This window comes from Ambystoma mexicanum, chromosome 6q (genome assembly GCF_040938575.1).
Source record: "Ambystoma mexicanum isolate Mex_15411 chromosome 6q, UKY_AmexF1_1, whole genome shotgun sequence".
Classification (NCBI taxonomy): Eukaryota; Metazoa; Chordata; class Amphibia; order Caudata; family Ambystomatidae; genus Ambystoma; species Ambystoma mexicanum.
This window is the reverse complement of record NC_090937.1, coordinates 219,247,831-219,272,544: the sequence shown is the minus strand read 5'-3', so window position 1 is coordinate 219,272,544 and position 24,714 is coordinate 219,247,831. Positions and strand designations below refer to the sequence as shown.

At 43.2% G+C, this 24,714-nt stretch overlaps 1 protein-coding gene across 2 annotated transcripts in view; it reads left to right on the top strand.

Moving 5' to 3' along the window:
- Nucleotides 1-24,714, top strand: part of LOC138515904 (alcohol dehydrogenase 1-like) — a 474,385-nt gene that overhangs the window by 208,978 nt on the left and 240,693 nt on the right. For both annotated transcript variants that reach the window (XM_069630666.1, XM_069630665.1), the window contains exon 3: nt 13,442-13,583. In XM_069630666.1, the coding sequence (XP_069486767.1) occupies nt 13,442-13,583 (142 nt within the window). The remainder of the gene's footprint in view (nt 1-13,441; nt 13,584-24,714) is intronic.

Sequence of the window (24,714 nt, the reverse complement as noted above, 5' to 3'; positions counted from 1 at the left end):
AGGCAACCGAGGGTTGAGACACGAGACTGCAAAGCCGTTCGGTGCATTTTTGGTGACAACTGGGGAAGGCAGGGGCAACTAGACCGCAGCCGCCACTCAGTAAGAGTTGGTTCCGGCCATCTTGGAAGGAAGAATGGCTGTCGCAATGATGCGACAGCTCTTCCATGCAGCCCAAAATGGCCGTAAACAGCGCGGCATTACAAGCAGGTCATATTAAATAATAAATATTAAATAATTAACATACCTTCTAACAAGCTGATTTATGCAGGGCAAAACATCAAGCATCATTTTGCTTAAGGAATGTGCATAAAGGCTTCCAACTGAGGTATAGTAGGATATTGCATTCAGCATGTCATGCATACAGTATTAAAAAATATAAAACCTGCACAGCTATAGAACTGTTTAGAAGCCAAAATTAAATAAATAAATGTTCAATGATTTCATCATTGTTAAGCATCATCAAAACATCTTTTTCAACTGACATAAGTATAAAGGATTCCAAATGAGGTTGAGTAAGGGAACTGCGAAGTCTATTCAAGATGTACTTGAGTTTAAATAAATGACCTTTCACATGCCACCTAAGAGCAGCATAATGTCAGTGTAAGATTGTAGGCATTACAAAGTGATCAATAGGTTTGACTGTACATTTTGAAGGTTTGTAGCATATTATAGCAACAAGCTTTACAATTCTTGCACACCTTGCATGTTGTACTTTTGTCCCGGTCCTCAGGACCGTCATCTTCTTCAGTTTGAAAAATGAGATGAAAATACATTTCATATTCTTTATCAAGAGACATTTGGAGTCTGGTCCACTTTGATGCAAAAACAAGCCGTTCAGTCTGTAATGTTTCAGTGGATGCTTCTGAATCAAAGTGGGTCAGTAAGCTGCTTAGTCGAGCCAGGGCACTACTTGGAAGGTTCTGCAGGATCTCCTGAAAGTTTCTGGGGTCCAAACATGCTAAATCTGCAAAGAGCTGACCATGGGTAGTGAACCGGCTCTGCAGACTTGTAATGATCTTGTCCATTGCAATATTCTACACTTCAACTCTGAACTGATCACTGGGTAACACAATATGTTCATCAGCTGCAGTTTCACAGGCCTCACCTTCTTTCGATGTACTCAAGGTACTGGGAAGTCTTCTTTGACTACAACTTCACATTCCCTTTCCTCCAGCTTGTCATTTGCCCAAATTATGAACTTCCTTGTTGTATCCATTATAGCACTAAAATTACGACCCTGTGCCTCTAATCTTTCTATGGTTTAATTTACCATTTGATATACATGTAGCACATCTACACCTTGTGTTTGTAAGTACAGAGATAAAGGAGCACTATTTTTAAAAATAAATAGATAAATCTGAGCAGTACGGAATGAAATTAGTGACTTTGCATATGCTTCAGCCTTGTACCGTGTATCATCATTGAAGCGATCCACTGTGGCTAACTCTGGCATCGTTTCCACAACATCAGCAAACATTGTGTGACTTGGGTCATTATATGAACCAAACATTTTAGTAAGTGCTACATCTTTTGACCATCATCTTATTTCCCCAATTACAGATATTGAACGAAATGTATCCTGTTTGCATTTGTCATGCCACACCTTCATACAAAGGTGTGATTCACAAATAAAAACACCACATAAATTTAATAGGCCAAACAGTGAAATTGCAGGTTAGCCCCTTTTGTGACATCCACCATTACGAGATTAAGTACATGTGCATAGCACCAAACATGAAGCCGGCCTGGGGCTTTGCTGCTCAGCCATTTTGTAAAGCCATTATACTTCCCTTGCATGTTAGAGGCTCCATCTGTTGAATTACCAACACAGTTTGATACATCAATATCCACTGACTGCAGTACATCACAGACCAGATCACACATAGCTTTCCCAGTGGTTGATGCACGGTTTACTAGAGATATAAGTCTCTCGTGAACATCATCCGTAATGTATCTAATTACAATACAGCATTGATCTAAAGCATTTATGTCCTGAGTTGTATCCAGCTGTATTTAGAACATTCTAGCTTCTCTGATTTATTTAGCAATTCCTTTTTTCAATGATGATGAAATAATATCAATGTTGTTAACAGTAGTTTTTGAAATCAGTGTAACTAAGCTGCCACGCCCTTTACTAACCATTATAGAGTCGTTTTTTAATTAGATTTCCAACTTATTCAAGGTGACATTTTAGTACAGGATCAAATTTGTTCAGAAGAAGAATTTCCTGAAAATTGCCATGATCGAAACTTTCAACTTCTAAGGTATGGGCTGCTTCAATTGTAGTCCGATAGCTCAGACCTCTTTTGCCAATCAGTTTAATTGTTTCAACCACACGCTCCAGAATGGCCCATTTCCTTTTCACTTCCTCTGCTTTTGCAGTTTATTGTTGTTGAATAGAGACAGCTAAAAATATCAGCATTCTTTGATCTCCTAAAGATAGAGGTTGATTTATTGTTGTGTACGTTGCTTTGTTCATGCTCATCAATTCTTTGGTACATATGCTTTTCGTCAATGCATCCTTCAATGAAAGCACTTCTGTCTGTGTTTCTGCTAAACCCAAGCCACACCAGGCAGATAAAAGCTCTAGCCTTGCATGAATAAGACCACTGCCGCTGTTCCCCATCTTTATGTTGATATACTTTTTTTTTTAATTGAAATGAATTGGAAGGTCTTCTGGTTGACATGCATAGAATTTTAAAAAGGCAAGTAGGGTTTCTGGCCTGACAAACCACTGTTTTTCCTCAGGATTTTGAGCTGGCACAGCTTCAGCAAGTACATCAAATGTATCACACTCTACTTCCTCAGCTTGTACTTCTAGGACACCTTCAAAAGTTGAAGCATCTATAGGAGTTCTTTCAACACCCTGTCCTGTACCTCCAACTTCAGTTTCAGTGTTAAATCCTACAGAACAGCTGCTTTCTGGTGTAGGATCTTTCAGAGGACGGACACGTTTTGTTGACATAATTAGGTAATTTACTTTTTGATATTGGCCTGCCTCTTTTTCTAATTTCTTCTTTCACGTTTTTTCTCAGCTCCTCCTTTAACTTATTTTCTTTTCCTGTCATCATCGCCTTTTTTATCCATGATGAAAACTACCAATGTAAAAGGACATTTGTGTAATCAAAAAGCTTCCATGTTTTGGTTACTTATAACAAAACAAGTATTACAATCAAGTCTGTTATTGGTCGGTCACTCGGGAGAGCTATCCTGTCTGGGCTCTGTGCATACTGTTCTGAATTTGAGTAAGGGAAAGCTGAGTGCAAGCCAAGAGCTGGACAAAGCTCAAAACTTTGTTTTTGAACACTATTTTTGCTGTTCAATATAAATTACATCAATCGGGAGCGTAATGTGATTAGCGAGCAAGTTTAGTTTGAAAAAAGGATAGGCTTACGGTCAGAGGTTCTCATCGGTGTACACAGCAATCTGTGCTTGAGCTATTGTGACACAGGCAGGTAATGAGAGAATAGCGCCACCAGCAGTTACCTCAGACCTCGGGCTGCGGTTATCAACGACGAACGAGAAGCACAGGGCAGGAGACAATCAGGGTTGCACGAAATCCTGCAAAGAAATTAAAAAGAAAATGAATGAAGGTTCACTGGAACAACCCCCTATAAAACATTGTCTATGTGACGTCGCAGTTCACACATACTCTGCACCACACTTCTAGGCTGTGCACAAACAATGATAAAACCCATATGCTCTCTCATGCAGTGCCTTGAAGAGAGGACTGTGATGAGTGGTTCAGTCCTGTGCTAGAGAGGTACCTGATGCAGTGGAGCATTAGTGGGATATCCAGTGCAGTGCTGTTTGTCATTACAACATTTGACCCTTGCCTACCAACGTCCTATTTTGGCCCATGTGAGCCAGTTTGATGAGTTACTTCACCATGCAGCTAGTAGTTTTGACTAGTGTTGTTGAATAAATATTCTTTAAAATGCACAATTTGCATCATATTTAATCAAAAACCTCCCACGTGGGTACTACTGGAACAGTCTGTCACAAAAAGAGTTGTGTATGCTTATATGTATCTACGATTGTTTCTCCTCATACACACACAAAACTAAGTTGAAAGCAAGGGAGTTACACTTGAAGTCTGCAGGGGACAAGCCACATTGTGAATTACGAGTCTCAATGGAACACAGATTGCAAATCCTCTATGCACAGGAAAAAAAGATGCAGCAAGCAATTAAATACAGACCCTAAGCATGCTTGAACATTTTAATGGTGGTAGATCTAAAGCAGGGTTGTCCAACTCCAGGCCTTGAGGGCCGGATCCATGCAATTTTTCGGGATACCCCTCATTAATATGCATGAGATACATTTGCATACTATGATTCTAAATGTTTGCAAATCTTTCCTCATGAAAATTAATAAGGGATATGCTGATTAGCCCTTGTGACCTGGAGTTCGAGAACCCTGAATGAAGCTTTGGTGACTGGCCACCTGTTACGCAAGTCACATGATTCAGAGAATGTCCGTATAAAATGTAGTGGGCTTAATGGGGCTGAATAAATACATAAACATGCATGCATGCAGCCTCATATGCATTGCAGTGTTCAGAACTTTTAACGGAAGGAAGTTGTGTTGCCTGATGTTATTTGCATAACATCCTCGGCCAGTCATTTACAGTGGACTTCTGTCTATCCCTTGAACATTTCTCCCTTCATTTCTTCATAACTCGCTTTCACTCGCTCCCCCTTTTTTCTCCCTCCATTCCTCCCTCTCCTTTCCTTCACACTTTTACATATTTCATGTCTTGCTTCTTTTTTCTACCTCCTGGCTCCTGGCTCCATGACCTCCCTCCAAAACCTCCTTAAGCCAATATCGCCCTCTTCCTCTTTCTTTCTATTCCTTCTTTGATGAATCATTTTCATTTTTCAGTGATTTGTAGCTTTCTTTCAATCCTCCTTGCTGAAGAGGGCCTCAACTCTCAAGTTGGTATTGCGTGAGTGACCACCAGACACATATTGCAATTACATTCAAACCTGTGCAGTGCCCACGCACTTAAACGCTTGATGCTGCTTCACTTCATGAAAAAAAGAGATCCTAGCAAGGCTCACCTGACAGATCGCTGATGGGCGGCCAATAGCAGGAACCCGATATGTGTGTGGGAACATCTAGGCTGCCGGCCTGCATGCAGTCTTTGTTGGAATTGTACGAAAGAGCACTAGGCCATTACGATTCAATGCACGTTTGTGTGTGTAATCTAGCTTCCCTCGCTTGCACACTTTATCTAGCGATGAAAAATGCCAGTGGCCAGAGCGCACAGCTCTTGTCATACCCAGATGAACAAAAGCAAAGGAAGGGCTCCAGGAACTGGCCAATAAAAATGTGGGAGAGAGAGAGAGAGAGGCCACTGAATCAGCAGAGAATGGCACCTGGAGCAGCACCTGCAACACTGGAAAAGAGACTAGACCAAGACCAGTAGCTGGCAGAGCCGCCAATCACTGCTCAGCCACAAAGTCAGACCGGGAGCAGGGAGAGGACATATGCAAAGGTTTAACCACCCCGAACAAGTTGCATTTTCTTCTGAATAGGAAGTGAATTCCATCCACAAGAAAGTAGCAGGAGCTTACTGATTTTCATACAAGTTTGTAGTTGTTTTTTACATGCATTGTAAAACTGCCATTTGTAATCCGGATTTTCATATAGTCGACTTTGACAAGGTAGCACTACTGCAGCCATACAAGTCGGGTTTGAACCACTATGCCAGTGCCCCACTTATTGTTTCTCCAAAATGTAAACTGTTCTTCGCAACATAGATCAAAAATTGAATAACTGTCCTAACGTGAAAACCTACTCTTTCAAACTTAAAAGCAAGTATGCATATAGCCGTGTACTTTTGGTAGTGTAGAACAGCTTACATTTTGATTTTAAGCATTTGGGATTATATGTTTGTTTGCCAGCACTTTTTTTTTCAAACTCTTCACGTAAGAAGTGTGGTACAATTTGAGAAAACAAAACTCATCTTTACATATGTGCAAAAGGCTCTGGTTTCTAGTTAACAGATGTGAGCCCCAATGCAGGCACACAAGCAGAAGGTGCATTTTGCAAAAGGGCAGCACTCAGAACCAGCCCGGCTGCCTCGCCTTGTTGGCCTGCTAGAGGTATTGTTCGCTATTGGGTAATGGCATATATACTCTAAAACCCTCATGAGCTGACTTTTTCAAAACATTCCTGAGTGCAGCAATTACCATTAACTCTTGCAGTTTTTCTTGAAATCTGCCAGATTTAAAGTAATGTTCCTGGCTGACGTGAACATACTGCCTGCAGTACATATTAGTGCCGCCACATACATTATGATTTGTATTTTCCTATTATCGCCCTCGTCGTGGTCACACCACTATTGTACAATGTTTAATACTGGATTACATTGGAAAGGAGGGTAGAACGTGGGCATTATAGATGCCATCTTTTTAACCCCTTGCAGTATCTCCATGCAGGAATATGTTTTCTGCAGTGAAAGGATGCGTTAGTGCTGACCTTCAATGCAACAAAAAAGTCACAAATCTTCAGAACGGAACTTCTATTAAAATCTACCTGTTGGTTGGAGTTAAAACCTAGAAGATTTCTTTGGAGGGGTTCAGCTTTTTAATGAGGGCGTACTTACCTCATGAAGTGAGGTTAGTGACACCAAACCCACAACCTGGCGGCTGGAAAAACAGGCGATATTAGAAATGTGTTAAGGCTCATGCCAGGCTCCTGTAAAGGCTCTTAAATAAATGCCAGGAACAGCAGCACTATTTCCTTAAATCCACGGGTGAAATCCTGCGTGCCACGCACGTGCCGTGCAGTGTGAGGAGTAAGGAGGACCTTGAGAAAGGCTCCCTATGGGATACAAGGGCAGGGGCCTGCTATCACACCTTCCTGACTGAGAGGTGAGGAAAGGGCTGAAAAGCCACGAATCAGCCCATATACTACAAGAGGAGAGTGGTTATGCCCTCAAAAAGCCATTGTGCAGGTGTGCAGGTGTGCAGACCCCCACAGGGCCGGGTGGTACTAGGGGAGCTTGCAGGTTATGCGGTTAGAACATGCAGATTTGCCTAGTCTGTGCGCATGTGTAGGCTTTCCAAAAGAGCAACACTTGCAGGATCATTTGTGGTAAGAAGAGCAGTGGGTGACACAGTTCAAATCAAAACATTCCTTACATCTCATTGTTCAGTCACCAAAGTAGTGATAGTAGAATACTAAGCGTCTGCTCATCTTCGACATCACATCATGCCAGCTGAAGGCCTCACCGCCACAGCCCTGGCAGTGGCACCGCACACCAAACACTTTGCCCGCACTTAGCTTGATTTAGTTGAATGTGTTTTTATGGAGGAACACAAGAATGTGATTATTAGGTGAAGGAGGGAGAATGTTTGGAGGAAAGGAACTGGGTAATTGGAGAGTGGGATTTGCATTGGAGGCCAGGGGAAAGGGGAGTTCTGTCAAAATGTAGTTTGTAATAGACAGCATGGTACCATGTAGTGACGGATCGTGGTGAGGTATGTTGTAGGTCAGAGATAGCAGACAGACACAGGGTAATAATTAAACAAATATTTATTTGCTAACACAAAAGAAAGAAACAAACCTCCTCTAGTTCCTACCTCTTAAATGATATCTCTAATCTTTAAAAGAACACACTGGTGCTCGTCAGTGTGTTTGAAGACAAAACTCAGTTCTCAGTCCATAACTTATTCTAACCTATCACTAACCTTAATCTATGGAAAGAACGAATAATGGGTGATAAACTGGTGCTCAGACTAAGGTTACTTCACCCATAGAGGAAGGGGGGTTAGAGTGGTTAGAGAGTCTCCAGCAGTTCCCAAAATGAAAAAAACAGCTTCTCCAAAGAAAAATATCTTTCAAAACTTCTTATTGAGTCCGAACAATAATCTTGTCTAGTCTTTGAGGCTTATCCCTCCTCCAGGGATAAGTTGATTTGACCCAACTTGGCCTGTACTGGCAGTTCCAAAATTGTCTGTTCTAAAGCCTTCTGGAACCTTCCTGTGCTTCTGGCGAGGTCATTTCTGTCTCAGTCTTGTGTGCACTCCCCCTGTTGCCTTCTTGGCTTTGTTTACCTCAGGTATGTGTGAGACCCTTCGTGGGCTTATCTCTCTGGTTGCCCTTCATGGGATGTGGGCTTCTCAGGCCATGCAGCACCCTCTCATCAGGTTATATCTATCATGGCCCTTTGCAGGCTTCTCAGGCCTGTACGGCACCATCTTATGGGGTTGTCTCTCTCGTAGCCCCTAATGGGCTGTGGGCTTCTTGGACCCGGGTGGGTCCATAACTCAGACTCTCTTAGGACTTTTTCTCTCTGCGACCAGAATGGTTTCTTCGTTTGGGGAGCCTCAGTGTGAGATCAATAGGATTCGGTATCTTTTACCTGTGGTAATGGTGCTTCCTGACTCAGTGGTCCCTCCATGTGTGGGGACTCTGCCTTTGTCAAAGCTCCAGCATCCCCTCCGCTGCCTCCTCCTTCCACCCATCATGGCTTGCTCTGCATTTCATTTCCAATCCTGTGCAGCTTTGCAGTTTGTCAACCACCGTTCTCTGTCTGCAGCTTTCTCTTTTCACCTGACTTCCGGTGTTTTAACTTTGGGCTGGAAGAAGGATGGAGATTTCATTGGTAGGTGTGATATTCCAGCAGTGGTGATGTGTACAAACCATTTTTCCAGCCATCTCCCATAAAGGGCATGTGGTTATTGTTGATATGTGCTGTCCCCATGTAACCAAGAAACACTGGGTTTTAATGAACAGTGGGTGAGTTGGGAGTATCAACTTGGCATATGCGCCTATCAACAGTGCCTAGAAACACTTGTGTACAGACATGTTATAAATGACTTATCATATCATAACTTTTTCCCAGAGATCAGGGGGGTTACCAGCAGTGGGATCCTGCCTGTCCTGGCCCCAGGAGAGGGTGCTGCGTAGCAGGGTCCCCTCCGCAGTCCTACTTAAGAGGAAGGTGTAAGTTCCCTGGATTCATCACAGGTAGCTGATGATGCCCAGGTGTTGGATACTCAAATGGGTTTCAATCCAACTTAACCAGGACAATTTCCACACAAGATCTAATCCTCAGATCCCCATAATACACATTCAAAGATGGAACTAGGCTGTGCATAGAAGTTGACAATTGATGTATGCCTATAACTCTACTCCATCGCTGACGAATGCTAAAAATGTAGCTTGGTGGGCCTCCACTGGAGCAGTCGCTGATTTCCCACCAAGTACAGGTTACATTAAAGGATCACAGCAAATAATTGCAGCAGTGCATCCCTATTTATTTCCGTTTGGTGCCTCCAATCAGCCTCACCATCAGTCATGATGCCAGGATAATCCAAATGATCCACTTTTGTTTTTATGAGGGAGTGTTGTTAATAACAGAATATCAGGCAATCTTCAATTATGCTGGCCAAGGGACCATGATCTCGGAGTTGAGACAAGAACCAACTTCTTATGATTGCAAGTGGACACTTTGAGAAGTCGCGGAGTAGAGAGAGAAGCTATCAGCTAGGCTATGGATAGATTTGAATTCAAGGAGAAGAAACTTGAATGGCGGTGAGGGGGGTTACAACTGTAGGAAGAATGATCACATTATCTGTGGAAGAGAACTGACGGGGATGCTTTCTATTTTTGACACTTTGGCCTTCCACAAACATGTGGCAAGATAATGAATACATAATATAAAGAAGCTCACTGTCATTGCAGATCCCTGATAAAGACTCGATTCTATGAGATTGAAGGTCATCTATTTGAACTTGTCAAAGCGGCAGAATTTCTTTTCTATTGGTTGCAATTATGTCGTAAAATTTGACACACATCATAGAGAGTAGCAAGGATCATCAAAAGACAAGCTATCCCTGGACTTGCATCAAAGACTATTTCTGTATCTGTTGGCTCAGGTGTCTCAAAACCAGAAGTGCTGCAATACTTCTTAGGAGTGCGAGAGTGGATAGTCCGTGCAGCACAGGGCCTCAAGTAAGCCATTAAAGACAATGGGAAACATTGGAGAAAATAATTGCAGGCCAATTTTCAAAACAGTCTCCTTTATTGTGACCAATGGAGTGGTAATTAGCAGTGAAGAAGAACCTGGAAAAAAGAGTTTGTGGTGTGTGGAATCTATTGGAGGCAATGCGGAAATCCTCCCACTTCTCAAGTTCGGGTGCTTTGTCCACAGGTCCAGTCTAGTGTGGTGTGGTGGAGCACTGCAACTGAAGGAAGCTGTGATTTTCGGAACTTGTATTCAATCTGCTTTTCCTCACACGTGCTTTATGTATGCACATGAGAATTAAAGTAGTTGAAATAAGCAAATTGGTTTGCTGTTGCTCCTTGAAGTATGAATGGCAGAGTGCTCCTCCTCATTCATGGGTACTCTGCTTACTCCTGATATCTACCTAGTACTTTAAACAAAGTTCGGCGACAGCAAACCTTGTATTGTTTTCCTTGTCACAAAACAAACCCAGAAGCACTGGGACTTTCTGGCTGATGTCCTACTTGTGTTCAGTGGGCATTTAAAAAAAAAAAGCAAAATTGCCAATATCCAGACTACGAAGAGGCTGACAGTACCGGTCAGATCTGAAAGCGATACTAACAGAAAAATCTCTAAATGAGGATTGGTGGATGTTTGTCACACGAGTACTGTGACTTCCAAGTATGTAGTTGTGAAAAAAACATGTATTTATTTAAATACAGTGAGTCTGCAATGGTGCAAAGAGTAGCAGGTTCTTTTGAGGGATTCATGAAATTAGCCAGATGTTTTGTTTACCTATGTACGCCTTATAGCATCTTGTGCAAAGCTCAAATTTGATGACCACTTCAGCAATGCACAGCACATGAGAAATTTAGATTGAGTTTTGAGGCAAGCCTCAGCCTGCAACCCACTCGCTAAGAAAGGTGAATTGGGTGTCTGTGGACTACAAACTGAAAGCTGCCCTTTGTTTGAACCAAATGTTCTTCTAGCATGTCATGTAGTTAATGGTAGTGGCTGAGTCTCCATACTGCCACCCTCTCCCATCTGCCAATTGCCAGAACCTTGGTGTTGGTGCACATGGGTACAATGTATGAGAGAGAGAGAGAGAGAGAGAGAGAGAGAGAGAGAGAGAGAGACACAGAGAGAGAGAGATAGAAAGTGACAAAGTGAAAAAGTGAAAAGGGACCTCTCTGCAGGAGGGCAGAGCTAGGAGTGCAAGGAGGACACCTGGTAGATATTTCTTGTAAGGCCAACTTCCTTCTTCTCAAACAAACTGCTCCCCCTTAGGATCTCATACCACTTTAACCTGCATGCACACATCCCACACAGATGGCCATAGCAGGCATCACCATTAGCGCACCAGTACTAATTGGGCTATGATTAAGCTATATTCTTTAGCCCTAGCATGCTCCCCCACATCAGCGGTTTATTACACATAAAGTGCTGTTGTCTATGAGGTCTGAGGCTCTCCCTTTTGGATCTCATGCACTGAAATGTCTCTGTCAAACCCATAGTAGCAGAATGAAACTCATGACAAATGTACACAACAATACATGGACTAGCTACCTGATTCACAATGGAAAGCACAGGAAGATTGATCATCATCATTGTCTTGCACCTTGCACACATGGGTAGGAAGTAGGTATTACCCAATTTGATTGAATCAAATCGATCAAATGGTACATTTGACCGAATTCGGCCAGTACAATTCAATCGATTTGATTTGATCAAGTTGGGTAAAAAATACCGATCATGGGGAATTCGGGTTGCAGGGGTGTCTCCTGCTACCCATGTTCAGTATTTTTGGCTTTCGGGGGTTGCAGGGGTGTCCCCCACTTCCTGAAGATTGGAGGCGGGGCATTAAAAAAAAGAGAAAAGGAAAAGGGGACCCTGCAGCATCAGATCTGACACCTGCGTTGGAGGGACGGAACTGGTGCTGCAGGGTCAGGAGAAGCAGTGGACAAGAAACGGTAAGTGGGAAGGATGGGGGTACACAGATTTGGTGAGTTTGGCCACGGTAAATTGTATTTGCGGCAAAATTGACTACGGTCAATTCCGCTGATAACAATTCTACCACGGTCAAACAACCCAGATCCAGGAAGTATGATTAAATATTGTGGATGATCACATCGAGAGTAAGAATGAAATGGAATGAAAGAAAAAGGTTGTTATCCAAAGTGACACTCGATGACAGGAATATTGATATGATCCTTGTGGCGTACGCCATCCTGTTGTGCCAATGCCTAGAGATCAATAAGTGTAAGTCTCAAAAGGGAAAACCTTGTCCTGCTGTATGTGGGCACAGAGAACATCTATTATACCATGCCCCATTGACAAAAAGGCACCCCAGACAAGCTGTTCTGAACTGGCTACAGAAGAATCATAGGGTAAAAGAAAGGCCTAGAGCACAAGAGCAGATTTACTTGCAGGTTATTCATAGCAATCCTGAACGTGTTGTTTGGTATATAAAAGGTGAAAATTGTACGGGTTAGAATGCAAGATTTTTTAATATGGTTTGGCCAGGTTACTTCAAATATGGATAGTGGGCTCCTTGCACACACTTGGAAGACCAATAAATATCAGTGATTGTATATCAAATAACAAAAACACGTTCTTAGCCTTCGTCATATTATTATCCCTGCCCCCCTTCCTTCCAAAAAGTCAGAAACTACCAACTTGTATGTTAAATTCAGAGTTCGGACTAGGGTACAGTTTGAAGATGGTCCAAATTTAGAATTGGTATTTGGAAGAGATTAAAGTAAAAAAAGGCAAATGTTTCTTGACAAAAGGAATTCATTCCAGAAAGCATTTTTGATCTTCTCATTTTTAAGCATACCCTGTTTAGAAAACACTTGCAGTAATATATGGCAGTTTATATTGATTCTGTAACTGTGGCAATGTAAGACTCTTGTTTCCGTAGTATTGCAGTTGAGGTGCTAGTCAGACGCTAGAGTTGCTTGGACCTTTCCTCCTGATGTGTCTGACATGTGTAGAAACTCTGCAATTCTGGTGCACCGACTCTCAATCCTGCACACAAGGTCTGCACCAGTAATCTGCAGTGCAATCCAGAGAGAGTGTGCATAAAATATGCTAGCCACCATGATGTGTTCCTCTCACTAACCTTGAACGTCAAGACTCCTGCACTGACCAGTCGCAAGATAGACACACTAAACCGTATTCTTAACTGATAAGGCTCTCCTGTTCAGTAAAAAACAAACTATGAGAGACATACTTTTATTCAGCCCCACAAACATAAATGTTCATCTGACAAATACATACCGAAATGTTGTATTTGCACATCACTATACCTACCATACCCCCCCAAACTTCCCCCATAAACCCTGTTAATGTAGGGATCATTTTACATAGATCCCAAGGTATTAGAATTTGAACATTCACAGACTATATAGATTATAATCCCTTTTGTATAGCAGTTAATCAACCACACAATACTTTTTTGTATTTGTGTTTCTCACACAGGTTGTAGCCACAAGCATTTGCCGCACAGATGTCCATGCTCTGGATGGTATTCCCAAACAAGACATATTTCCTGTTATTCTTGGCCATGAAGGAGCCGGGATTGTTGAAAGTGTTGGAGACGGAGTGACTGAGTTTAAACCAGGTGAGTCCAACGGGTTTACATCTCTTTTTCCTGGCCATGATTATTTTCTTAGTAATTCCCAAACATGTACTGTGTTCCAGAGTGTTCTCAAGCTGTTTTCCTTGGATTGAGTCCAGAGACTTTAGAGAAGTTGGCATGTGCCTTTTCTCTCTATGATCACCGGAAAATGGTGGAGGTATGGACATTGTTCTCAGATGAAAATAACTTATTTAAGGGTAAAGCCTAAGCAGTAAAAAACACTGTTGACATAAAAGCAAGCTTGAACTAGATGCTCATAGTTAGTATGTACTTAAACATTCATAATATTTAATGTATAGACTCCTGACAGAGTTTGGAAGGTTTTAATGTCACAGTGCCTTTCTACAACAACCAGTGGGTGGCAAGAGAATGCTCAGTTCTACTTGAGGGTATGCTTTGATTGCAGTTTGTAGCCCTGCAGATGGAGACTGCTCTGAAATGCATTGGTATCTGTTCTGCATACTGCATTCTAAGAAGATGAAATAAATATGGACTGAGTTTATTCATTGTAGAGAATATAGTTGAGATATTAAGGAATGTATTAATATACATCAAATATTATGAATTTTTAAGTACATACTAATTGTGAGCATTAGGTTGGACCAGGGGTATATGTATGTATAGTTTCTGTCCTTGTGCTATGAATTCTTTACCTGTCTGCTCCAGACACTCTGATTTACTGTTTGTAATAGATTTACCTATTGATATAACAGATGTAGGTTTATAGTCGTGCCCACCTTCATCTTTTCTGATAACTAATATTCCCCTAAAAATTATAAAACATGCACAATTTCTCTATGATTGGCAGTCAATTTAAAAGGTCTTTCTTAGCCACAGTTCTCCTACCAACATGGCTAATAAATTAGACATATCCCTTTTTGCTACCATCTTCACCCAAATAATGAACACGATTGTCTTTTTATCCTGGAGGCAGGATATATTTTCCCTGGTTCGAACAGTAATTATTCTATGCCACATCTGATTCCCTTGCAAAGCCCGGTCTACTTTCTAGAGGACTGTATTGCACAGGCCTGTGGAATAGCACAACACAAAAATGTACATGAATGTCTTAAAAGAAACAGACTACCACTGTGTAGAGGAGGAGCCAAGTACCCACACCTCAACCATTCCGCCCCTTTTACCTGTATGCTCGAAACAAGAGTATGTGACATACACAGAACAGTTGAACCGACAAAGGGCAGAGTATGCACTCTGTGCAGTACCAGTGAAAATACCGACAGCAAAGAGACTCCTGGAGGCAAGGTTCCCTTTGAAAAAACCATACCTGCATACAAGGAAATATGATGGTCATTTGAATGAAATCCCAGAAGAAGCAGAGCCAATAAATGGAAAAGACGAATGGTAACGTCACCAACCATCAACAGTATACGTCACACAGAGCTGAGATGACGTATCTAGAAGAGATGCAGAGACCAGATAATGCAGATATTCTATAAGGCATCAAGAAAATATCAAGGATACGTGACATCTTGGGATCAAGGTGAAGAAGCTTATGCCACATAAAACAGATGAAGACATTGAGTTAGTTTACACGTGTACAGATGCCAAAAAAAACGCAAGCAGCAAAGTAATCTTGAAAGCTAGCCTCAAGCTTATAGTGAATAGGTTGTGGCAAGTGCCAACATATACATATATACCTATGGACAAGTAAAGGATGGATGTTTCCATTACTTATTATAGCAGTGCTGGACCGTAGCAAGAAGGCCTCATTTCTCGTGTGTTGCAGTTAAAAAGCAAATTGAATTACATAGTGAATCTCAGAAGACAGGGCTAGGTGAGCCAAAGAAGCCAAGGTTTTATAAAAGTGCAGTGAACTCACATTGGATACAAATCGTGTGAAAGAACAAACTCCTGTTCAAGAAGGCATGAACATAACAAGGAAGATATCAGAAGTTTATTAAAAAATAGTATTAAATGCACGAAAAGGCTTCATTCCATGGTCTCCAGTCACATGGAAGCAATAAGTTGGATGAACGAGATGGCCACACATACACACAAAGGCAGACCGTGCTTTTCACTCCCTAAATTACTCAGAGCTAAGAACACTCTCAAGGCCGAGGTTCAAAGCCTAACTGACACATGACCACTGAGGTGATGATGGATTGATATGCTAATTGCTGGGAAACAATGGTTAAGGCAAGCTCACCACCACCTGGATGGCCAGCCTGCAGGCTGCTAGACATAGATGGAACAGTACTGCTGGAGGTTAGATTGCCACCAATTGTAGAGGACTGCGTATTTAGGGGTCCTATAGTTGTGTACACCAATGTGTATTTAGTGACGCTCATAGTGGTCATTTTTAGGGGAGGGCTTAGTTGTCCCACCTGATGTTAAATAACCAATCACATAGTCACACTTTTTTAGACTAGTATGGATCGTATACTTAGATGTTTACTCAGAACCAATCACCCATGCGTATAGGTTTTTGTAGTTTGCCACGTAGGATGACGTTGGTAACACATAGGTTAGACGCCATTTATGACAAATTTTATATACAAGCTCTCAGTTTTTACTAAGAATGTTTGAGTAAGAGGATCAAGTGAGTTTGTTGATGTTCGTTATGCTCGTTATGCTCCCTGTTTTAGATAATTGATATTAAAACAGTCTTCCTTTTCCAACTACCTGAGTCAGCTCTATTGTTAATGTATGAATAAAGTCTGCATCCCCATCCATCTTCACGGTAATTGCTACTCAAAGGGGCTGGAACATCCAGTTCAACTGCAACATGGCTCTTCACTACACATAATTGTAAGGGCTTTGATGGCCTCTCCAGCCAGCCTAAGCCTTAAGAGCCCTACTCCACCTCTAGTTTCCACTTGTAACGTGAACACCATTTCAAGGGCCTTAAGTATTGGCTTGAAAAAGTGGGCAAAATATACACAACATCTCTTTACTTTTTGAGGAAATTGCCTACTGCTGGGAATTTGTTAGCAGACTGTTCGGCTAATCACTGGATAACAACTGGATCCTAATAAATGTTGGGATGCGCATCCAGCTCCTAGCCCATCCCAAACGATTCAGCCTGCAGAAAATATATATTGATACACGTGAAACTCTGCAGTAAGGGTGAAAGTTGCAAAGTGGGAATACTAGATATAGATGTTTTTGTAATAGCTATGGATATGTAGGCCCAGATATAGGGTGCGTGTGACATTGTAGCATAGGAATCCAAGTATGGTGTACAGCAGTGATATTGTAGAAACGGATCCCTTGTGAGAGAATTACTTAAGCACTGCCATTTGGAAGTGAGATCTAGCAGTATGCAATCCCCATTGGAAATATGGCCGCACTGTGTGACAAAGAGTTACAATCACCTTCCCATCCCAAGTCCCAGCAGTGAAACTGAACATAGTGGCCTTCAGGCAGATCAGACAACATATCATTGTATCGAGCTCTAGGCCTACCAAACCAGAAAGGTAAGCGAATTGCCGAGCATCGGCGGGGCTGCGCCCGTCCAAAAGGACAAACTCATAGGAGCCGGGGTAGAGTTCAAGAGCTGCCAAAAGTCCCATCATTGATTTAGAGCACTAGCACCTCTCAGAAAAATGGCCATCCCATTTAAATTGCCAAATGCCCATAAAACAGAATACCTAAATCAGTCAGAATTGGGCTAATTATTGTGGTCCTTGAGAGGCTCAGGAGATGTTCTGGAGAGGGGCATCTGATAGGGGGGGGGGGCAAGGAGTGAAGGAGCAAGAGATGATGCCAACAAATTCAGTCCCATGATGGGGAGGCATGGTGGGGTGCCTGCATGTCTGGTATCAAGAGAAGGGCACTATTCATATTAAAAGGGCAAATTTGAACTTGAAGGTATCCACTGAGCTTATGTTAATGATCATTTGCACACCATGTGATAAAGCCAATCGAGTAGCAGGAACCCAAGATGATGGAGTAGGAGGCAACATGTTAGAGGTTGTGTGTAGACTATGATGTGGCCAATTTACTGAGTGACTATAGGTGACTGATAGTATGTATATAGGTGGTAGCCAATGAGAGTGTATGTATGGAGTAAAGAGGATAAAAGGAGTAGCGGGATCCTCTCCGATTGGGGGGAGAAGACAGTTCTGTGTGATTAAAAAGGAAAAGAAGAACAAGGGTAGAGGCCCCATGTCTAGAGAGGGCCTGGGACCACTCTGTCTGATATAAATGGGCATGAGGACGAATAGTCATTTTTATTGTGTTGTATTGGTGTTTTTACTGTGGAGTTTTGAACCGACATATATACACATACTGAGGTGAAGTGAGGTAAAGGTGCCTATAATTTGAGTGAGTGTGTATGGGGTGTAGTGGTGTGAGGTATAAGTGGGGCGTGATAAAGGGGGAGAAATTGAGAATGTGAAAGGTGTGGATAAGGGGGCGTTAAGGCACCACTGGACCAGAGCCTTGATGAACTAGATATATTATAATTGCCTAGGGGTAGTTTACATGCAGCTGTAAACCCTATTAGAGTGTACGGCCTTGCTGTTTTATAGGGAGAAAATCATTAAATACCATCAAGAGCGGGTGACTCAGACAGAGTGGGGGATCAACAGAGCGTGGCCAGAAAAAACAACAGAGAGGATTTGGATCACATCGATACGTTTTTAGCGGAAAAGACAGGGGAAGATATTAAGGAACAGAAAGGAGGAGTTGGTATTATGGAATACAGTGGAGAACTTAAAAGATGCCCCCCGACCCCCGTGGCCCTGTAACGACTATGAGCTTACCACGAGAACTATGTGTCTTCGTCCTAATCACACCCACTCCCCCAAGCACGCAGGGTTGCCCAGCCCCACCAAACACAGCCCAATCAGCGCAGCCTTTCCTAGTAGGGTGTTACCCCACACACACAGCATCAGGGTACACAAATCCTATCTATGTCCTGCTGCCTGGAGTTAGAGGAGACATGAAAAGAAACAGAAGAGTTAGCAAGAATGAAGTTGGATAGAGGAGATGGTCAGAGTCACGCATTGGGACAGATGAGTGGAGAGCTTGGGACATCTTGTTCAGAATTGACAGTACAGCGATCAAGGACGTGCATGTGGAGAAAGAGGGCAAGGGGCAGTGTTTGAAAGAGCAGCATTGGCGAAGGCTGCAGGCCTGAAGTTTGGATTATGGGTCGGTTCTGTACAACGCTGACATGGGCACAGATGCAGATCAGGAAGAGTGGGACACAGTGGATGAGCTGGGAGACCAGGAGACCCCACCCATAATATTGCAGCGGGTGGAGAGTTTGTGGGGGGTCAGGTTGAGACTGTGCCATGGGTGCATGGTGGTAGTAAAGGGAAAGCAAGGAGGGAAACAGAAGGTGATACAGCCGATGGGGGCACAGTTTCTGTTATTACGCAAGGATCCCGGGAGGACACAATATGTACCCTGACCTCACATGCACAGAAATTATTTAATAAAAGTATCACTATCCATCACTGTGAGCGCTGGCAAGATGATTTACACCTTCGAGAAGCAAACAGCAGACATTACTCTGGCTGTGGGCAACATGAAGAATATGTCTGCCGCAGTGCTGGGGGATCAGGCAGAGGACATTTGGGTCAAAGCAGGATAAGGGTACAGAAAGGGGATGACAGCCATTAAATGATTGCATGGGGTGGAGTGAGGCACATAATTAAATGGAAGGCGCTGGACTTGGGGACGAGGCTCCCCAAAATGTATGCCAAAATGTTACCAAAGTTAGTTTTTCTTTCTGAAAAAACATAAATATCATACGGTTATTGTGTCTCTCATGATGACTTTTTAAGTAAGCATTGGTCCCTGGTCAAAGCGCAGGCGACTCACAAAACCCTGTGGTATGATGGGGAATGCCACCAGGGTAAAATCACACTAATTAAACAAGCTAAGGCAATATAAGAAGAGGGGTCAGTTCCTTTGCAAGATGCCAGAAAATGGTACCAAACTTTAATGAAGCTCAAGCTTATAGCATCTAAACAGCGTGATTCAAAGTGTTTTTGGGAAACCTTGAGAGCAGGGACTCACAAGGAGCAAAATTATATCCAGGATGCAATCCCGGATATCATATTTTGAGACCCTGTACCAGGAAACAAGACCACCCTTCGTAAGGGAGTTGAACACACTGCAGAATGACTCCCTCAGGGAATAGAACCATCTGACTCTCACCCTGGAAGAGGTGGAAACTGCCATCTGGTTCCAAAAACCCAGCAAGGCCCCAGGACCAGACATGGTCCCTGTAGATTTGTATAGAAATTAGGTAGGGATATGGTCATCATATTTTATCAAGTTGGTCAATGCGGTATTGACAGAAAATAAGGTGCCATCTTCTCGGATCCAGGCAGTGTTGGTCCCAATATTCAAGAAGGGGGATAGAGCTTCACCTGCCAACTATAGACCCATATCTCTTCTGGATGCAGGTTCCAACATGTTGGCAAGGGCGGTCTTGTGCCCTTGGATGCATGGATGCTGGACGTGGGGGCAATCAACCACATGCCTGAGATTATATCTGATCAAAGAGAAGTATGTGAACTTAAGGGATGAGAAGGTCTTTGCAACCTTTGTTAACTTAATGACAGCGTTTATGGAGGGTACTAAGTGACCCAGCTATACCAACCAAACTTTTGAAACCTATACAAATTCTGTACAGAGGGAATGGTGCTGTGATCAGGCACACCTTGGATGGTCGCACAGCAACCAGGGTGAACATTGTAATAGGAGTCAGACAGGGTTGTGTTTTAGCCCCCAGTTTGTTCTGCCTCTTCATTAATGCGGGTAATTGGCAAATTGTTGTGCAGGCCAACTGATGCTCCCACTTTGGTTCCTGCGAAAGTGCCAGTTTTGTTATTTGCTGATGACCCCGTTCTGTTCCCTTTAACACCCATGGGTCTATGCACGCAGTTGAATATTTTCAAAAGATTTTGTGATGAAAATGCTTTAGCCATTAATGCATAAAAAACTAAATCTCTAGTATTCACGAGGCCCAGGTCAAAGAATACGACTATTTGGGTGTAAGAGTAAAATATGATTGTTCTTAGGGGGTAGGGGTATCAACAGAGCAAGTAGCATTAACACTGATTAATTAGATATAGTGGCACAATATCCAGATTTGCTACAGAACACGGGTGGGGTTCGGGGCAGTGAATGACCCTGGAAACATTCAAAGGCCAAGATAGGCAAGCTGATTTGATTGGGGCATAACTGTGGGGAATTAACAATACTGGAAAACTCCAGATTGCTGAGAAGAAAACTACGCTGGGGCTTCCATTTAATTCCCCAAATCTCTCAACTCTTATGGAAAAATAATTGCCACAGTATTGGTTTCATATGCGACACAAAGTGTTACACTTCTGGGCTCCAGTTCGGGCTAACCCAGATCTGGGAAATTACTGGGAGTCACTTAAGGATCTTTTGACCCAACAGGGGGCCCACAGTTTACCCTGGTTTGCAGCTTCCAAAGGCAAACTGGCAATAACCGGGTTCTATAGCTGTCGGTTCGATCAATTCCAGTGGGCTACAAAACCAAAATAAAAGCAGCATATGCTGCAAGATGGGAAAGAGAAATAGCAGCTAAAATGGCACAGTACAGCATTTTAACTAGCTATTGGCTGCCAAAGGAATCACAGGGGTTTGAGCCATATTTGGATGTTATGCAGCCCAAGCAAATGAGGGCATTGTACACAAAATTGTGTATAGGGATCCTCCCTCTTGCGAGTCTGAGAATTAAATGGAAAGAGAGTAACTCACAAAACTGTCTGCATTGTGCAAACAAAATAGAAAGTGTGACTTTTTCCTCCAGTCTGTGCTTGAGGTATGCCGACATAAGAAAGAAGTATTTGAGACCCTTGTTCAAGCAGTATAGAGTTTTGAGCGTCAGAGATGCATTCCACCTGTGCCTGGCAGCCAAGGGCCCATTGTCAACTCACTGCCTAGGAAACTTTGGGCTCCAGGCATGGAGGAGAAGGGTTAAGGCTCTGCTTTAGACCATTAGTATGCATTGTTAATCATCTAGTGTATTCACCTTCATGTTGGCTAACCCGCACCAATGTATCACTGCAAATAATGTGGAACTGGAGTTTGCTTTGACTCTAACCCAAACTTCAATGGGTTCCTTTTTGGCTTGATTTTATGTATGTTTTATCACGGTTAACAATCACAACAATGCTTGTGTTTAATCTGTATTAATGCATTATTGTGAATGTCTTTATGGTATTGGAGTTCGTTTTTTAATCTTAATCATACATATTTTTGTTATCCCTGTTGGAGCTTATATATGCTCTACTCTGGTCAATGATCACATTTTAATGTATGAATGTTACTGCTGTATGGTACTTGCAGGGCCTGAGTGTGGGCAGCGCTGCGTCGCGCATTCCCCGACATACCTGATCTCCAGTCAATAATGGCAAAAACGATGCGGGATGGTGAGGACCCTGCCCAGTATACATTACAGTTACAGGAGATGTGGAGGCCAGAAACAAGGGAACCATGGGAGGGGTCCATAGCATTTTTCTACTTTATGTTTAAGAATGTCACCCCCAAAGAAGTGCAGAAGGTACTAGATAAGGTGGTGGGGATTGAACCAAAGGGGTGGGAGGATATACAGTCTATAAGTGTACATCATTGTAAATGGGTGAGAAAGAAAGCAAAGGAAATGGCAGGGATAGTACAGACTGAGGAAGCAAAACTAGATCAGAAGTATCTGGCAGAATTATCGTGGAGGGAGCATTAGTAACTGTGCAAGAAGGAGGGCAGGTGGAGCAGAGGGTGATCCTGGGAGAGGTACGAGCAGCCCCCACATGGAGATGGGGGTATGATTGGAAAACTGAATGTCAAGGGCCATATCAGGGAGGACCTCTGGGAGACTACCAGGTGGGGAGGGGGGGGAGGGTAATTTGCAGGATCCCTTGGAGGCTGAGGAGGATTTGGAGGGATGAGCCCAAGAGGGGGGGCAATGTTGGATGTGCAGAAGGATGGGCCACTTCTCATTGGAGTGTAGGAGCAGACAAGCTGCTGAGTATAACCCACAGATTACACAGTTAGCAAATTACCCACGTTGATCCAAAAAAAATAAATCGATCAAATGGTACATTTGACTGATTTCGGCCAGTGACATTCGATCGATTTTTTTAAATATAGAACCTGAAGAGTGTGGGTTGTGGCTGTGTGCCCCGCCCCCCATGCTTGGTATGTTTGGGCTTTGAGGGATCAGCGGTGTCCCCCACTTCATCAACATTGGAGGCTGGGGACGGAAAAAAAAGAAAGAAAAATGAAAAAGGGACCCTGTGGTGGGTTACAGGAGAGGCGGCGGACGGAGAAAAGGTAAGTAGGGGGGTTTGTGGGTATACTGGTAGTTTGGGGGACATGGGGTTGGTTTGTTTAACCGCTGTAAAAACGTAGTTGTGGCAAAAATGTCTACGGTCAACTCCGCTGCAAATATTTCTCCCGCAGTCAAACAACCCAAATCCCCAGTACGTGCAAGGTGCCCCCACCACTTACCCATAGCCTTAGGCCATGATACCCCCCAAACGCTTCATACTGCACACAGCTGTCATGGGGCTCAGGCATGCAGGGGTCGCATGCACAGGACACCTGGGTGGACACTGTCCTGGCACCTTTGGCACCAGGCTCATGAACAAAAATAAAACAAGAACATCCATTTAACACCAAAAAGCTTTTATTATGGACATAACACTTCAGATGCATTAACCTTGAACACTCCATCCATTAAGCAGGATGCATTAACCTTGACCATTCCATCCATTAAGCAGCCCCAAGTGTATTCTTGGGTGTGGCTGCTAATGGATTGCCTTCACACATGCTCACTCTCTAGGAGTGGCAGGGTGTGGCTGGTAAGCCGGCCCTAATGGGCGTGCCACGATCTCAGCTATATAAACTGCCCCGATCCTCAAGACAGACGATTCGCGTTATTCTGCACTTGTGTGCAGGGGACGGGAGTTTCTATTACCAATAGGAACTACACATTTTTCTCATGTCTTTCTTGACTTTTTGATACCAGAGTCATTCTTTTCTCCCCGGCACCCAGAAAAAACTGATTTGTATAAGGGTCAATGGACTAGAAAAAACAAAAAATACTTAAAGTATTGTACATAGAAAATACACATAAGATAGGGTGTGCTTTCCCTACTTTCTTCTTTTTTGCACTTGTAAGCAGTGCAACGCTCACCCATCGCCTGAGGTCAGACTTACTTACTTCCTGGACATCCTGCTTCTTGCCAGCATACATCAACTGGGGGAAGCTGTTCTTACCTGTACATCTCTTCGGCAAACCAAGCATTCATCTTTACACTTTCCTGAATGCCGAAATCTTCATCTTGGCACTGCAGCACGACATGCTCCATCGTCGACAGCAGTGCCTGCAAGGAAAAACAGAAGACGAGGTTAGACATTGAAAAAAAACAGACAGTTTAAGGATGCGCTTCGCCATACTTCGCGCTTTTCCCTAAGCCATCACTTACCTGCTGTTGAAAATTGCGGTAGCATGCATTTTCCATCTGGCCACGTCTCACGTCTCACAGCTGCATTGAGGCCGCCTTTCCATCTAAGGGAAGAAAACAGAAGAGAGACATTATTACGGGCATGAATAGGAGCAACCTATAAAGACATTAAACAGAACAAACAGCATCACAAGAGCTCAAGAAAGACTTACCAATCATAAGGAGAAGCATAGTCACAGCTGGACTGGCCTAATCCTTATCAGGGATCAATGAAGGAACTAGATCCCATTCGACGCGCCCCTGCCAGAAGTAGCAGGACGGAGAGCTTATCTTCCATAATTCACAGGTGAGCTTTGTGGGCCGGCATATGCTCACAGAAACCGTACTTTGGGGTGAAGGGTTCAAGAATCACAGATTGGTGCACTCACACACTCTAATCTCCATGCAGGAGCAGTATCACCACGTACCACTCGCTTTCTACTGAGGGAGAGGCCTGAAGGGGGTGATTCAAGTTCAGGGAGGGCTGCAACTGTGCCCCAACGCCTCCGCAGAGACCAAGTGGGTGTAACAACCGCAGCCCATGGACCCTGCCGCGCCTCTACCACAGTTTGCGAAGTTGCCTCCACGGCACCCAATAGCGCACCAGCTCACACCCAGTGCAGGAGGAAGCCCCTCAAGTGCCCAACAGTAATGTG